At 42.4% G+C, this 15,046-nt stretch overlaps 1 protein-coding gene across 1 annotated transcript in view; it reads left to right on the forward strand.

The window, feature by feature from the left end:
- Positions 1 to 7,494: 7,494 nt before the first annotated feature.
- The window catches only part of Stx18 (syntaxin 18), an 89,688-nt gene continuing 82,136 nt past the window's right edge, over positions 7,495 to 15,046 (forward strand). Inside the window, exon 1 of the mRNA XM_034508589.2 lies at positions 7,495 to 7,769. Within this exon, the coding sequence (XP_034364480.1) occupies positions 7,602 to 7,769 (168 nt within the window). The 5' untranslated portion in view covers positions 7,495 to 7,601. The remainder of the gene's footprint in view (positions 7,770 to 15,046) is intronic.

The following is a 15,046-nucleotide window of genomic DNA, read 5'->3' on the forward strand; positions in this document are numbered from 1 at the left end:
ACTGGTGTTAGATTTTAACCTCCATTGTGAGGTATTAAGGAGTGGGAATAAGCATGGTCTTCAGGACAGGAATGGGTCAAAAGGGCTCTGCTCTCATACATGGGTTAATCCATTGCAGATTAATGAGTTACCTGTAGTAGGTGTGTTAAAAATGGCAGCAGGGCTTTTCCTTGTACAAATTTCTCTCACACCTGACTCTGCACTGCCTCAGGATTCTGCGGACTCCTCTGTAGTGAGAAGAGTATACCATCTGATGTGGCCCCTTGGATCTTGGACCTCCAAGCATCCAGGGACTATGAGAATTGTGATGGTTAGTTTTAAATGTCAACTTGCTATAACCCAGAACCTCCCGGGCAAAGAGCCTGAATTGGAATGACCTAGATCAGGCTGACCTGTGGAGACTACCTTGATTTCCTTAATTGAGGCAGAAAGTGTCAGCCCATTGTAGGCAGCACCACGTCTAAGACTAGGCCTGAACTGTGGAAGAGATGGCTAGCTGAACACAAGCAGCAAGCAAGCAGGCACATGAGGACATTTCTTCCTCTCTGCTCTTGACTGTGGATGTGAAACTAGCTGCTATTTGAGATTGTGCCTTGACTTCCCCTCAATGATGAACTGGGACCTAGAATTGTAAGCCACATAAATCCTTCCCTTCCCTCCCCAAAGATGCTTTTTGTCAGGGTATTTTGTCACAGCAACAAAAATGAAACCGGGATAAGAACAAACCTTTATTCTTTATAAATTATTCAGTCTCAGACATTCTGTTGTAGCAGCAGAAAAAAGGACCAAGAGATGCTTCATGATTTCATTTAACAGTAATTACCTTTGTTTGCATTTTTCTAGTAGTTCTTGACCTGTTCCAATGTAGAAACTTAAACTTTGTTTTATATTTTCTGAACCTAGTCCAGTGCTGTGTATTGGATAGACAATGGAAGCATTTGATTGTCTCACAGACCAAATATAGGGGTAGACGTACAAAAAGCACACACACACACACACACACACACACACACACACACAAAGCCACATTTACCAAGTATTCCAGTTCCCAAATTAAAAAGGTTTCAGAAATAAACAGATCTCTTTGTATAAAAGCTATGCTCGCCACCTCTATTTCCAACATACAGCTGGTTCCAGGTTATTCAATAGTCAGGCCACAAAGAATAACACTAACTTAACATGTGACCTTGGACAAGTCACTTGTGTTCTCATCTGAGAAGGGAAGAGTGTTGGTCTGGCTAATATTTAAGGCCTTTCCAGTCCCAAGTTTCCATAACTCTGTGGCTATCTATAGACTTATCTAAATAATCACAAAGACGACTTCATGCTAGAGAAACACAGTCATAATAAACTAAAGCAAAACCAAATGCCCTTCAGTATCCTGTTGTGAACTATAAAATGTCCCTAAAATCACATTTTCCCCTTGAAACAGGATGTAGGAAAAAATATTTTCCTATTAAATCCTTTTAAAGTGCAAGGGAAAGCATTTATTCTGTGATTCGCCATCCAACTCAATAAACAAGAGGATTTGGCTGTCTTAATTACAGAAGACACCGTCAAAAGGCAGAGGGCAGAAACTCAAGCTGGATACCCTGCTGCCACACCCGCAGCACAGTTCTCGAGTTTTCTGGGGGGACTCTTCAAGGGTGTCTTGAGCAGTTTATTCTGCTATTATGTCAGGGGAACCAGTAAATACGTTTTTATGAGGTGATTTATGAAGCTCCTGGGGTGGAGAAAGCAAGCACTGGGAAGAGGTCACATCAACTTCCAAGCCTGTGGGGGTAAGGAGAGGGGGACTTGAGTTTCAGTGACTTGATTACATCATAATTGGGAGCTATGTCCTCTGACATGGAGCAAGCAAAGCAGGGTTAAAGCATTAAGTGAGGGAGAAAGAATCAGAAACTTTAGAATGTTCCCTTATAGTTTAGGTATCTAAAATATTCTAGATTAAGCCTTTCGAGGACAGAGGTACTTATTTATTCATTTCTGCACAAACTAGAGTGTTATGGGTATGGGAGATGGGAAGGGTGGATAGGAATGCTTTCAAATTGTATTATAAAGACACCATACTTTGAATTGTACGGAGGAAACAGCACAGGCATGTTTCAAAGGCTCAGCATGCACACACTTCTCAAGTTAGTTTGTTCTGTGTTAACCCCTTCCCAGCCCAGATGCCCTTAAAGAAGCACAAGCCCAACATCAGCAGCAATGAACAGACTCAGCATTTCCATCAGTGCCTGAGCCCAGGTACCCACTGAGGGATGGGTGCAAGTGATCATAATGAGACTCAGACAGAGAATTGTCAGAATGGCTGACCATCCTACAGAAGGATGAGCCTGTACTCTGGGGAGACTAGTATCTTTGTCTCTCCCCAACTCTCCCTTATAACCTCCTAGCAGGAGATGAGAAGGGGGAAATGTTCTTAAGATGATCTCACAGAATCCACCAGCTAATCACACAGAATAAAAATTTCTTTTGCAGCAGAATAAGGGCACCTCCAAAGATGTCCTGGGCCTCAGTTTCCAACTATGTGCTGCATTACATTGAGGCTACGTATGGAATTATAGCTGCTGGTCAACAAGTATCTTAGCTTTCTGCTGTTAAACCAACATCTGATAAAATCATCTTGGAAAGAAAAAAAAAGGTTTATTTGGGTTCACAATTGGAAGTTTTGGAAATTCTAGTCAACGATAAACTAGTCTATTGTTTTGGTGCTTTGTGCAAATGTATGTCACAGCCAAACTGCTCACCTCAACAGAGAGCAAAGAGAAAAAGAAGAGACTGGGGTTCCCTTTGAAGGCACATCCCCAATGACCTACACACTAGAGCCTTTTGCTTAAATATTCCATCATCTCCCAACGGTGCCAAAATGGAGGCTAAGCCTTCACTTTGTGGGCCTTTAGAAGAAGTCTATAGAATGCGCCCTTCTTAAGGCCAAGGCAAAAAAGTTCCAATTTCAGTCAGTTAGAAGTTTGAAAATAAGAACCTGTGTGTGTGTTGGGGGGGGGGCAGTAACCAGATGATAGCTGCCAGAAAGGGTGAAGAACATTTAGGAGTGGTCCTTGCTCAGAGGAGTCACACTGGTAGGAGGCATGTTCCTGATTTTCCAGGGAGACCTCAGGGAAATCTTTTTGCCTAAAGTCAAACAGCTAATGACTCAGTCGGGATGCAGATCTAAGTCTTTCTGTCTCTGGTGTTTTGTGTGGGTTTCCTGGCACCTGCTGGCAACTGTTTCCTGGACTTCTGATGTTGTTTAGATGTCCCAGAAAAGTTTGCTAGGTATTAAAATCCTTGAGGCTCCTGCTGTCCAGAGAGACAAAAAGCAAGTATGGGATCCTATGGCAGTTGGCTGGCTAAGCCTCCATGTCTGGGCACCACAGGTTCGGCAGAGGATGCTAGCTACAACAGTGCTTCTCTTGGGCTCTTCTGAGCTTTTTGTTCAGTAGGGTCCACACATGCATGGTGCCTATAAGTGGATTCCATCAGACATCGAGTGCTCAGCAGCCCTTGGACACTAGCTAGTCACCCCCACTCAAGTTGTGACTCTCAGCATTAACATTTATGGAGTCCTAGGACCAATTTGTCAGAGCCAAAGTAAAGGCTTGTGAGTCCAAACTTCTGAGATGACTTCTGACAGATGAATATCTTCAGGGCTGAGTTCCAAGCTGTCAGGTTGTGTGTGTACCACAGCATCCTATCCTCACTGGGCTTGTACTCCTGACAACTTAATTGTATAGTGGGAGACTACAGGAGTCCTCTGGGAAGGAAAGGGAACTTTTCTCCAAGGCCAATGCTAATGACAGGAGCACCCTGCCAAGAACTGGTTAGTTGGCCTATGTCACCACATATATTCCTTGTGTTCTTATATGAAAATAATAGGGAGCAAGGCTTAGTTGGAGTAACTTTTGAGATAAGCCAATATCCCCATGGCGATTGCCTGAGATATGACTGGTAGAATTCACATCACTAGTAATGTCTCATCACATTTGCTGTTTGTAACTCTATCTTAAAACCTATCCACATAGCCCCGGGGTGACAAATGGAGTATGCCCAAGAACATAGAACCCATTTTGTCCATGTGATGAGACTCTTGTGGAGTGCTGCTCTGGTATTGTCTCACCTCCAATTCTGGGGAAAGCTTGTCACTGACTCACCTCTGGAGTGCTTGTGAATATGTGACAGGCATTTCTTCTTTCTCTGAATGCTCATGGAACTTTTCAGAAGTGGAACATCTTTCCAGAGTGACAAGCCACACCCTGGATAATGCAGGCAGTTGAAGAACTTGTAAACATACCCTCTTCCATCCAAGAATTTCCTTAAAGAAGCTGGAAGTGAGAACTGGGACACATGTTGCCAGTAATGCATGGGCCCTATGCTGTTGGCCATTGGATGTCCTATTCACTGCACACTGGATGAAAGGTGCCCTTGTTGGCACACTTTCTCGCCAGATTAGGCTTGCTCTTTCTCTATCCTTCCTTTGAGTATGGGGGTCCTGGTCATCTGCCATTCTCTGAGAACGGAGGATTGTAGGGATATCAGAATTTAAAATCACGAAAGAGAGACCCAAGGCAGCTGGAGATGGCATATCTGCAGGAGATATGTGTCCCAACAGGTACAGAGGACCGAAAGAGTGTCTCAAGCTAAGTGAGGCAGGCAGAGGAGAGCCCAGAAAATGAAGTGGGGGTCAAGGGAGTAGAGGGAATTGTGGTGTGCATTTGTTTCCTGGGGTTGCAGTAACAGGCAACAACAAATTTGGTGACGAATATCTAAGACAACAGATATTTATCTCCCACAGTCCTGGAGGGAGATCAAACTGTTCAAAGATGCACACATCCTTCTGAGGCTCTTAGGGAAGAATAGTCCCTTGCTTCTTTAGCTTCTAGTGATGGTCAGCATTTCCAAGTTTGTGGCTGCATCTGCTTGTGTCTTCATATTCTTTTGTTGGCATCTTTATATAGATACAGCTATTGACTTTAGGTCCTATGTTGTCATCCACACATGTAACTGTAACTCGGCTTTATTTAAAGTTCTGCTTGCAGGTAAGTTTTGGGTTCTAATAGCCACTAGTTATAGGGTTTTAAAATAAGGTCTAAAAAATCTAGATATGGACTTAGTTTATATCATTTAAGTCATTAGAGAGTGAGAGAAATCCTAAGGAGAGTGAAACAAGTCATAAGGTGAGGGTAGGCAGCTTTTTCTTTGGAACTTGTGAAGTTCCCTGTATTCATTTACTTGCCATCATTTGAGGCTGAATGGAGTTCACTTGTCCTGTCTACACTGCAGCTTTCTCTGCATTTACAGATCTATACAGAAAACTTGGAGGCTCATGCCCACCTTTCTCACTCAATTGCACAGAGTACATGGCTCACGCAAGGCACCACTCACCACTAGTATATTTTATGGAGCTCAGCATTCCTTCTACATAACCCCCCTTCCCACTTATCTACTTTCTAATTTCCTGAATACCACCAAGGTTCTGGCTTTCTCTTTGTTCTCCTAATTCAACTCCACTTTGTTATGCAAGGCAATTTAATTTTTTCTCTTTCCATTTACTCTGCCCCAGGCTAACCTTTGCATAGCCAAAGACTCATTAATGACTGCATAAAACGAAACATCATTTATGCAAGATGCAAGGCAGAATCATTGGTATGGATTTTGTTCTCTTTCTCTCTCCTCCTTCTCCTTTTATTCAAGTTGTATCATTGCATCATTCTTCAGGAATGATGAAGAGCTATACTCTGGATGTCAAATAATTTTTTACTTCTTTTCTGTTAAATGAATATTTCCTTGACATGTATTTCTTTTAAACATGTCTTTAATACTGTGGTTCTCAAACATTTGAGTTAAGAAAACATTTGATTTACATTTCTACAAAATTATGCAGGGCCTTAAATGATTGTTACTTGCTTGGATTTTATCTATTGATAGTTACTATATTAGAAATTGAATGGGAAACTTAGAAATATTTATCTGCCTAAAGTAATCAGGGTACATCTATTACATATTAACATAAACATCTTCACAGGGAAAATAGTTTTCAAAACAATAAAAGACTCTGTAAGAAGAACTGGCCCTTGCATCTTTGCAGTTCTCTTTTAAGTCTGGCTTAATGGAAGACAGCTGCTCAGCATTTAGCCTCCTGAAGCTCAGTGTCTTCTGGAAAATTCAACCATACAGCTGATTAGAACATGCAAGTGTAAAGGCAAATATGATCCTGGAATTATTATGAGACTAGCTTTTCATCTTGATGACTGTCAAAAGCCCAATTTTAGCACCCATCATAGTGTGCTTCCTTTTATAAGGAAAACAAAACCCAGAAAAGTTGATACTGAATTAAAACTAAACCATGGGGATCACACTCCTGGGCAAGAAACTACAGGCAACGATGGCTGATGAGAGGGGGAGAATTAGCCTAGCCCAGGGAAGACCCTTCTAATTGGTTGTTCAATACATGATAATCCCTGAAACCATATACACATAAACAATAATATCAAACAGTTTCAGAAGATTGTGCTTGCATATCCATGGATACTTAAACATATATGCAACAATAATAATTAAGGAAGAAGGGCTATCAATTTGAGACTGAGTTGGGAGACATGGAAGAGATTGGAAGGAGAGGATTTGAGGAGGCTGGAGAAAAGGGGAGGAGGGAAAGTGACATAATTGTATTTCTAATTAAAGGTGTACACAAAAATAAAATGAACCATGAACCAAGTGTTCAGAAAAAATTTATAAGCTGACTTTAGTCAAATTAAGTAACTCCTTTTCTCCATTTCCTTCTTTCTCTATGATAACTATGATTGAGGAGGAACATAACACAGTATCACCAAGCTCAGTATGCTTCACTTTTGTCTGGCTCTGATAAGTTCCTGCTCTCCACATCCCCGCTCAGGGATCTCTGCTCTAAGCCTCTTGTACATTATAAGTAAGAAGGCTGAGGACAACCATATTATCAACAACGGCAACATCTACTGGCTGCATACTAAGAGTTAAACGGCATGAAAACATATACACATTCTGTTTCCCTGTGCATTCCAAGGAAGGCGCTGGATTCACTTTACCGAAATGGCTAAAGGTTGAAGAAGAAAGGCCTCTGGCCTCTATCTCTGTACAGGTAACCTTTCCTAGCTCCTGCACCAAGATGGTCATAGTTCATTGCTGCTCAAGGGGATCCCTTGATGACAAAGGTCAAAGGTGTTACACTCCCCACCTGTCAACCAAACCGCTCGCCCGTCTTCTAAAGAATCATAAGGGGGCGATCTTTCTAGCTTCCTGATGCTTTCGTTCCTGAAACCCAGTTTGAGAAACACTGGGAAATTTCCAAGCGTCTGATCCCGCTGGGGTTTGCAGCGAAGAGAAAGAGGGACCGAAGCTTTGCGGGTAGCTGTCTGGAACGGAGATTCCCTGCGCTGGGCTGAGGCCGGAACCTTTCTTCACACACCACATTACACGGGCGGAGAGCGGAACCTTTCCTCTGTGCTCACAGTTCCCGGACGGAGGAGTGCGAAATAGGAACGTCCCTCAGCGACCGAGTTCTTTCAGGGGTCGCTTGCTGCTGACGTGTTCCTGACCGGCTTCAGGCTGAGGTGCGGGTCGCTATGGCGGTGGATATCACACTGCTCTTCCGAGCTAGCGTCAAGACAGTGAAGACGCGGAATAAGGCTCTGGGAGTGGCCGTGGGTGGTGGGGCCGATGGCAGCCGGGACGAACTGTTCCGCAGAAGCCCTCGGCCCAAAGGAGACTTCTCCAGCCGGGCCCGTGAAGTGGTAAGCTGGTTGCTATGGGAACGGCAGGCGGGAGATAGGGGCGGATCCGCACCGCGGACCCTGGACCCCAAACTGGGACCTGCCTCATTAGCTCTAGGTGAAGAGAGGGAGTCTCTAGCAAGACAGAAGAGACTGTCTCCTGGAGCCAACAGCTGGCTTGGGGTGGCGACAGGTTTATTCTCACGAAGAGGGACACATATACGGGCACTGAAGGAAACAAGTTTTGAAGAATTGCTTGGATATTATTGAAATCAGACTAACTTTTAGAGGCAATGAATTCGCCATCACGTCACTGCTGACTTGAGTGCCTTGGACAAGTTACCAGAGTCTTAATGCTTCCTGTCGCAAAGCTCACCACTCTGACTCCTCACCCTTTCATGTATTTGTTTGGACCGCCTCATTCTTGCACATAGGGTTTAATAAAATCCATGCTCAGCTGAACTCTCCTTTATCCTTGCCTCCAGTAATAGGTACCTCCTGAGACTGGTTTAGGATATCACCAATGTAGGATAAAAGGTATCGGAAGATTTATTTCCCCTTCAGAGCTGCAACACTTAACCAACACCTAGTGTTGTAACTGTCCTCTAAACTGCTTTCTGTTCTCTGGACACAAACGGCTTCCGTGTCCCCAACATAGAAACATTTTCCATAAGGGTAGGAATATGTTGACATTTCTGGATGTGTGACTAACAATATTGCTTAGTAAATATTACTTGAATGAATGAATGAACAGATATTTTTTCCTCTAAACAGGAAAAAAGAGATTGTTTGCATTATATCCCTTTGTATCTATGACACTAAGGGTAAATGTTATTTTTGTAGTACCAGGGGACATATACAGTCTGTCTATCCTTTTTAAAGAAAAACACACACACTGCTCCAGAGCATTGAAAGGTTCAAGTCAGGGGGACCTAAACTTTAAGTTTCATTGGTTTTCCAATAAGCTCACCTCTGCTTGGCACATAATCCATTGCTTGATATTTCTCTTTTTGAGACAGGGTCTTTCCATATAGACCAGGCTGGCCTTGAACTCACAGAAAGCTGGCTGCTTCTGTCTCCCAAGTGCTATAAAGGCATGGGCCCTCATATCAGATGATACTCAAATATATATATAAAAATAATGAATGGCTGTTTACAGATAATGCCTAAGCACAGAAGGTGGTATGGACCAGATAAATGCCCCTTCCTCCAACAATAAACATCTACTTAGTACTTACCTTCCAACCAGGACTGTTTAGAGTAACAGGAGTTTACTGTTGAGTTATAGAATTACTTTGGTGGAGGAGATACAAATATAAACAACCTCCCTGCTGTGAGTCCTGCAGGTATTCTGTAGGGCACAAGGGAAACAGTGGTTAGTTCCACTTGGGAGGAAGGCTTCATGGAACAATGTCAAAAACCCATTCTAAAATAAGAGTAGTTGGTTTCATTGCAGGTAAGGCCAGGAAAGGCATCACAGCTAAAACAACAGCATGCCGGCCATATTCCTGGATGACCACACACCCAGGAATGCATGGACAGTGCAATTAGACTTGATGGACTTAAAAAAAGGCTTGTGGGGGGGGAAGAGGGGGAAGTGGATTTGAGAGGAGTTAGAGGGGGAATGGTGGTAAATATTACCAGAACACATATGGAATTCCCAATGAATTAAGAAAATATCTTTTTTTGAAAAGAGACCAACATGCACAAAGGTATGAGATAGTACCTGCTTAACTTAAGTTGGGTTTGATTAACATAAGAATATGGGACACAGAAAAAAAATAAGAGCGGTATGGTAGCCAGAGGGAAATCTAGAAGGACCTTGCAGATCACTCTGCAGAGAATGACCTTGCCTTCTAGACCAGTGGTTCTCAATTTTCCTAATGCTGGGATCCTTTAATACAGTGCCTCATGTTGTAGTGACCCCCACCACCACCATCATAAAATTATTTTAATTGAGACTACATAAATATAATTTTGCTACTGTTATGAGTTATAATGTAAATATCTGATACTTAGGATATCTAGATGTGACCCCTGTGAAAGGTCTATTTAACCCCTCGCCCAAAGGGGTCACAACATACACTGAGAACTATTGCTCTAGACAGTCCAATATTATGTGACAGTGAATCCCTGAAGAAGACCCAGGAGACCTCATATTCTCTTAACCATGTTAGCAATTAGCCAGACTCATGCTATTGGGCCAGGTTTACTTACCTATAAAATGGTTCATCTTTATCTAAAACAGAGTTTAAAACTCCAGTGGATCCATCATATGTATCATATATAACATGTCTTATCATACCATGTATCATGTTGAAGGAGGCATGTCTCAGATTGAAGTAAGAGGACAGGAAAATAAGGTGTCATCATAGCTTTATTATGAGACTGGCCAAGCTGTTGCCACAGTGTGTGGATGTCACAGTTTTGGTGTGTGGAGGCCCTTCCTGAGTGGATTATTAATGCTGCATAGTCTTCAGGAATAGGGGATTTGGGAACAGTAGAGTTAAGATGCACAGTCCAGCTAGTTCTCTTCTGTGAGGAGAGAGCCCATGGTCAATCGGACTATTCCCCAAGTGCTGAAAATGCATTTTTGACTGTTTCTTTTAAGGTCTCACAGATGAAGATTCTTGGAAGGTTCAGGCAGCTCCAATAGTGGAAAGACAATGGCACTTCTGAGTTAAAGGTGCAATATCAGCAATGGCAAACACGTAGAACCTGTTCTTCTCACATGCTGCCTCTTACCACAGAAGCCAGCACTCATTTCCCAGTAGATTCTGTAACTCAGAACCCCTCAACTCTGTCCCCTAAGAGCCATTACCAACTATTGAGCTTGACATTAAGTTGAAATCTGCTTGATATTCTACTGGGCAGTTAGTTAAAAATCAATTGTATACCTAAACAGAACCATAGATTTTCAGAATGTACTTTTAAAGGTCCTGTAATTCATCTTGTTCAGATTAATTATTTTAATAGATGGGAAGACTTAAAATTCAGACAAGTGCAGTGACTGGCTCCATGTCTTTGCAGCTGAGGTCATGAACTAGAGCCAGAGGTAGAAGTGTTTTTATTCCTCTGTTCTTTTATCTTAAGTATCCACCTAAATTTTAAAAAAGATTCTTTTTTAAAAATTTGTCTTTTTTAAAATTTATGTATGCATTGCATATGCCTGCGTGTCTGTGTGACTGTGTGCCATGTATGTGTGGGTGCCCTCAGGAGGCCAGAAGAGGACTTCAGATTCTCTGCACTAGAGTTACAGGTGGTTGTAAGCTGACTGACATGGGTGCTGGGAACTGAACTCAGATGTCTGCAGGAGCCGTAAGCACTTAATTACTAAACCATTGCTCGCCCCCACTCAATAATTTTGAACAAAGTTGTTGGACATCCCAATGTTAAATGTTTTCTTCTTGAGTTCATAGTGCCTGGGACTTGGAGCAGAAAGGCTTGGGTTTAAATCTCTTTCTGGCTTTGTGAAGTCAGGAAGTTACTTAACCTCTGTTACCTTTATTTTCTAAGAATGATAGCCACTTTAGAATATCACATGATTGAGGAAATGAGAAATGGTATGCAAGTGCCTATGAGTCTGAATTGTTTGGTTACAAGTAATAGTTACTTTTGAACTACCCACAACAAAATATGTGTGGTGGCTCACATAATTAATGGCTTGATGTATCTCTCTGTAGCTCCCATCCATAAAACCCCAGGAATGGGCCTGATCCTCCTTGGACCTCAAAACCTTTGTTGTGGTCTTAGGAATAAGGTTCTTAATTGGCTAGGTCCTATGTCTGCTCCAATCTGTGGCCAGTGTGACCTTAAGAGGGGAGTGCTGTGTCCAGGAGTTAGAGCAAAGGGTGATAAACAAATAATTTCTCATGGTGCCTAACAGGTCTGATATCACCAAGCACACTGGATATCCATCCATTACTTATCTTTTAGGATAGATGTTTCCATCTTACCTGCTTGTTTTCTTGAATGACGTAGGAAATGGGCTGGGCCTGAAGATGGCATATGGGGGCAGCTACTCTTCCTCACTAATTTATGGAGGTTTCAGAGACCAAAGGAGCTACCACACAGGTACCTGGAGTCCAGTGAGCAGCTGAGACATGAGTGACCATCATGTCCAGAGCAGGGTTTCTGAATAGCTAGGAATAGGAAGCCAGGAAACCTTAGTTAGTGCTAGGTCTGCCAGGAAGTCACTGCCTCTCAAGTCCAGTTACCACATTTAACAAGAATGAGAACTTAGACTAGATAGTCATGGAGCATAAATTACAGATGTTCTGATTCTAAGTCAGAGTTGTCAAATAGTGACATTTTGTTCTTTATTATGTCTTGATTTTGTGAAAGTTGAATTTATTTGTTGGTATATTGTTCATCTATCTATTCTTAGGAATTCATTAGCTTCAGTTCTTGGCTGAAATCCGAAGTTCTTTTAAAAATATTTATTTTACTAAGCGTGTATAGGGTGTGTGTGTGTGTGTGCATGCACGTGTGTGCGAGCGTGTATGTGTCTGTGTGTCTAAGGAGGCCAGAAGTGGGTGTCAGATCCCCAGAACTGGAGTTACAGGTGGTTGTGAGCTGCCTGATGTGGATGCTGAAAACCAAATTCAGGTCCTCTGAAAGAACAGCAAGTACCTTTAACTGCCAGTCCATCTCTTTGCCCCCTAAATTTCATAGAGTGTCCCTGTGCCAGGTGACGGCCACACCTCTCTCTGTCCTTACTTCTTACGTGCTCCCCTTTTACTCTCCTGCTGCCACCCAGTCATCGCCCCTTCCTACCTCTGGGTCTTTACATCTATTGTTTTCTTTACATGGAACATGTCTCCCAGAACCCACATGGGTTGATCTCTGTTAACTTCATATGGATCAGATGTTTCCTGAGTAAGGCCCGCCTTCCTCAACTGTTTTGTATAATGTGGCAACAACCTATTTCTCTTCCTTATACTGTTTTGTTGTCATTGCTAATGGATTGTGTATGGTTTAGTTAGCATCTCTACTTGACTATGTGCTCCTTAGAAAAGAGATTGTGGTCTGTACTGAACCCATAGCTTCTAGAACATTGCAGGCAGTTTGCAATGTCCATCTCTTGAATTAGTAAGTACTAATTGGCTGTATCTCTTTGCTTTCCCTTTTGGGTTATGCAGGCCCCCTTCTCATTCTAAAAATTGCAGTCCTAATAGGACTCTTCACTGTTTCAGATGTTCATTTATACTTAGCCCAGCATCTGTTATAAATAGTAGCTTTAGCTTTATTAATGAGGTTCAGGCCTTCTCTTAAGGAGAAGCAGACACAGTGCAACTTTGGGGTAACTGACAAGTGTAACTCTCCAGCATCAAATCCTCAGGTCTTTTTTGGTTTCCCTTTTAGGAGCTCTGATATTATGGCCTAGTAAGTGAGCTGGAACCACCTGGATTATTATCTGGAGGGGCTGGAAATAGATTTTACCCAGAAATGGGCTGTAATCCTAGTTGAATGGGATTTCAGTGAGGGAACACTGAAATTTCAGAAGCAGCATCTGGTAGCAGGTGCAAAAAGCCAGAGAGAAATGGAGGAGGCAGAGGATGGGGCTAGACTCCAGGAGCAGAGGAAAAAACTGTGTGGGTCATAGAAGGCAGGGAGCGGAGTGGGAGTGTGTTGAATCATACCAATTTAAAAAAATATAGGGCAGAAACTGTCTTGTAAACAAAGTGAGGAGTGGTTTGAGTAAAGCTGGGATGGGAAAGAGGTCACAGGAAAGAAATATTCATTAACTAGACTTTTTTAATGCCTTTCCCTCTTCTCCTTTAAGACCCTCAGGTACCAACAAGAGGGCCCAGGAACCCACTAACTGGCCTTTTAACTTCACATTGCTGTGTCTATGTGGTTTACAATAACTGATGTTTCCTGTATGTAGAACCCAGTGCCAGAGACTCTCAGGACGTCAGCTGTGAGCTCTTTCTGTGGATTGCCCTTGTGGATTTTGCCCAGTACTTTGAAAGACTGGAGCTTTTGAAGTTTTATTTTTTAGTAATTGGTTTATTCCATTACCCGATTGAACATCTGATGTGTGTCAGGCATTGTGTGGGCACAAAGGACTTCGAAAATACAGATAAAGGATACCTAAGTTTCCTGGGGGTGAATTAATGGAAACCTCAAGAGAGAGTAGTGATTTAATTGGGCCATCAAGGTTGAGCACCTTTATACCAAACTTAGGAAGGGCGACTATTGTGTGAGCTAAGACAGTGAGGCACAGCAGGACCAGCCAAGCAGAGGCAAGACAGGGCTGAGAAGGGCCATGTATTGGGGAAGGCCTGAGTGATGGAGTAGCCCCAGACATGAGGATGTTCTGGATTGCATAGGTGAGGGTGCAATCTTTGGTCTGTAGGCCAGATCCAGCCTGCTCTTTGTGGTTAGTGAAGTGATAGTGTTAATTTCTTTCAAACAGACTTAGAATGCCTTTATGCCACAGTAACAGCACTGTAGCCTGCAAAAGCCTGTAGAGTTTCTTTCAAACAGACTTAGAATGCTTTTATGCTACAGTAACAGCACTGTAGCCTGCAAAAGCCTGTAGAGCTGTGAGGCTGTGTTTGCTGTCAGGCCTCTCTGAGGAGTCTGCCAGCTCTAGGGTATGCATAGGACTTTTAAAGCCCATAACTCTTTTCTTAAAAGTGTGTGTGTGTGTGTGTGTGTGTGTGTGTGTGTCTCTCTCTCTCTCTCTCTGTGTGCACATGGGTGTGCATATGGAGGCCAGAAGAGGGTGTGAGGTTTCTCTTTTTCATTGCCTGTTTCCTTGAGGCAGAGTTTCTTTCTAAACTTGGAGCTTGCATTTTTTTTTTCAGTTAGTCTGGAAGCCAGGAAGCCCCAGGATCCTCCTTTCTCTGCTTTCCTTGGAGCCAGGGTTACAGGCACGCATTAGATGCCACACTTGTTACAGAGGTGCCGTGATCCAAATGTTATTTCACAATTGTGCAGCAAGTTTTTTAACCACTGACTATCACTGTAGCCCTTGTGACCCCTTTCTGCTCAGAAATCTACATAGCTTTGGGTATGTAGATCATAAATTAGACACACAAAGTAAATGTTCACTGATAATCAAACATTTTGTAAAACAATTATTTGAAATACATATAACTATCACTGGTAATGAAAGCAAGTTTTCATACTAATGTGATGCTTATTTTTGCATAAAGAATCAACCCTTGGCTAAGTATTTGATACTGAAAGATCTTAAACATTTTCACCATTTCTCAGAGTTAATTGATATTTTGATTTTTAAATTGTCAATGAGGAAAAAGCTGCTTTATAGAAATGTATAGTACAAA

Source organism: Arvicanthis niloticus, chromosome 7, assembly GCF_011762505.2.
Source record: "Arvicanthis niloticus isolate mArvNil1 chromosome 7, mArvNil1.pat.X, whole genome shotgun sequence".
In the NCBI taxonomy this organism is placed as follows: domain Eukaryota; kingdom Metazoa; phylum Chordata; class Mammalia; order Rodentia; family Muridae; genus Arvicanthis; species Arvicanthis niloticus.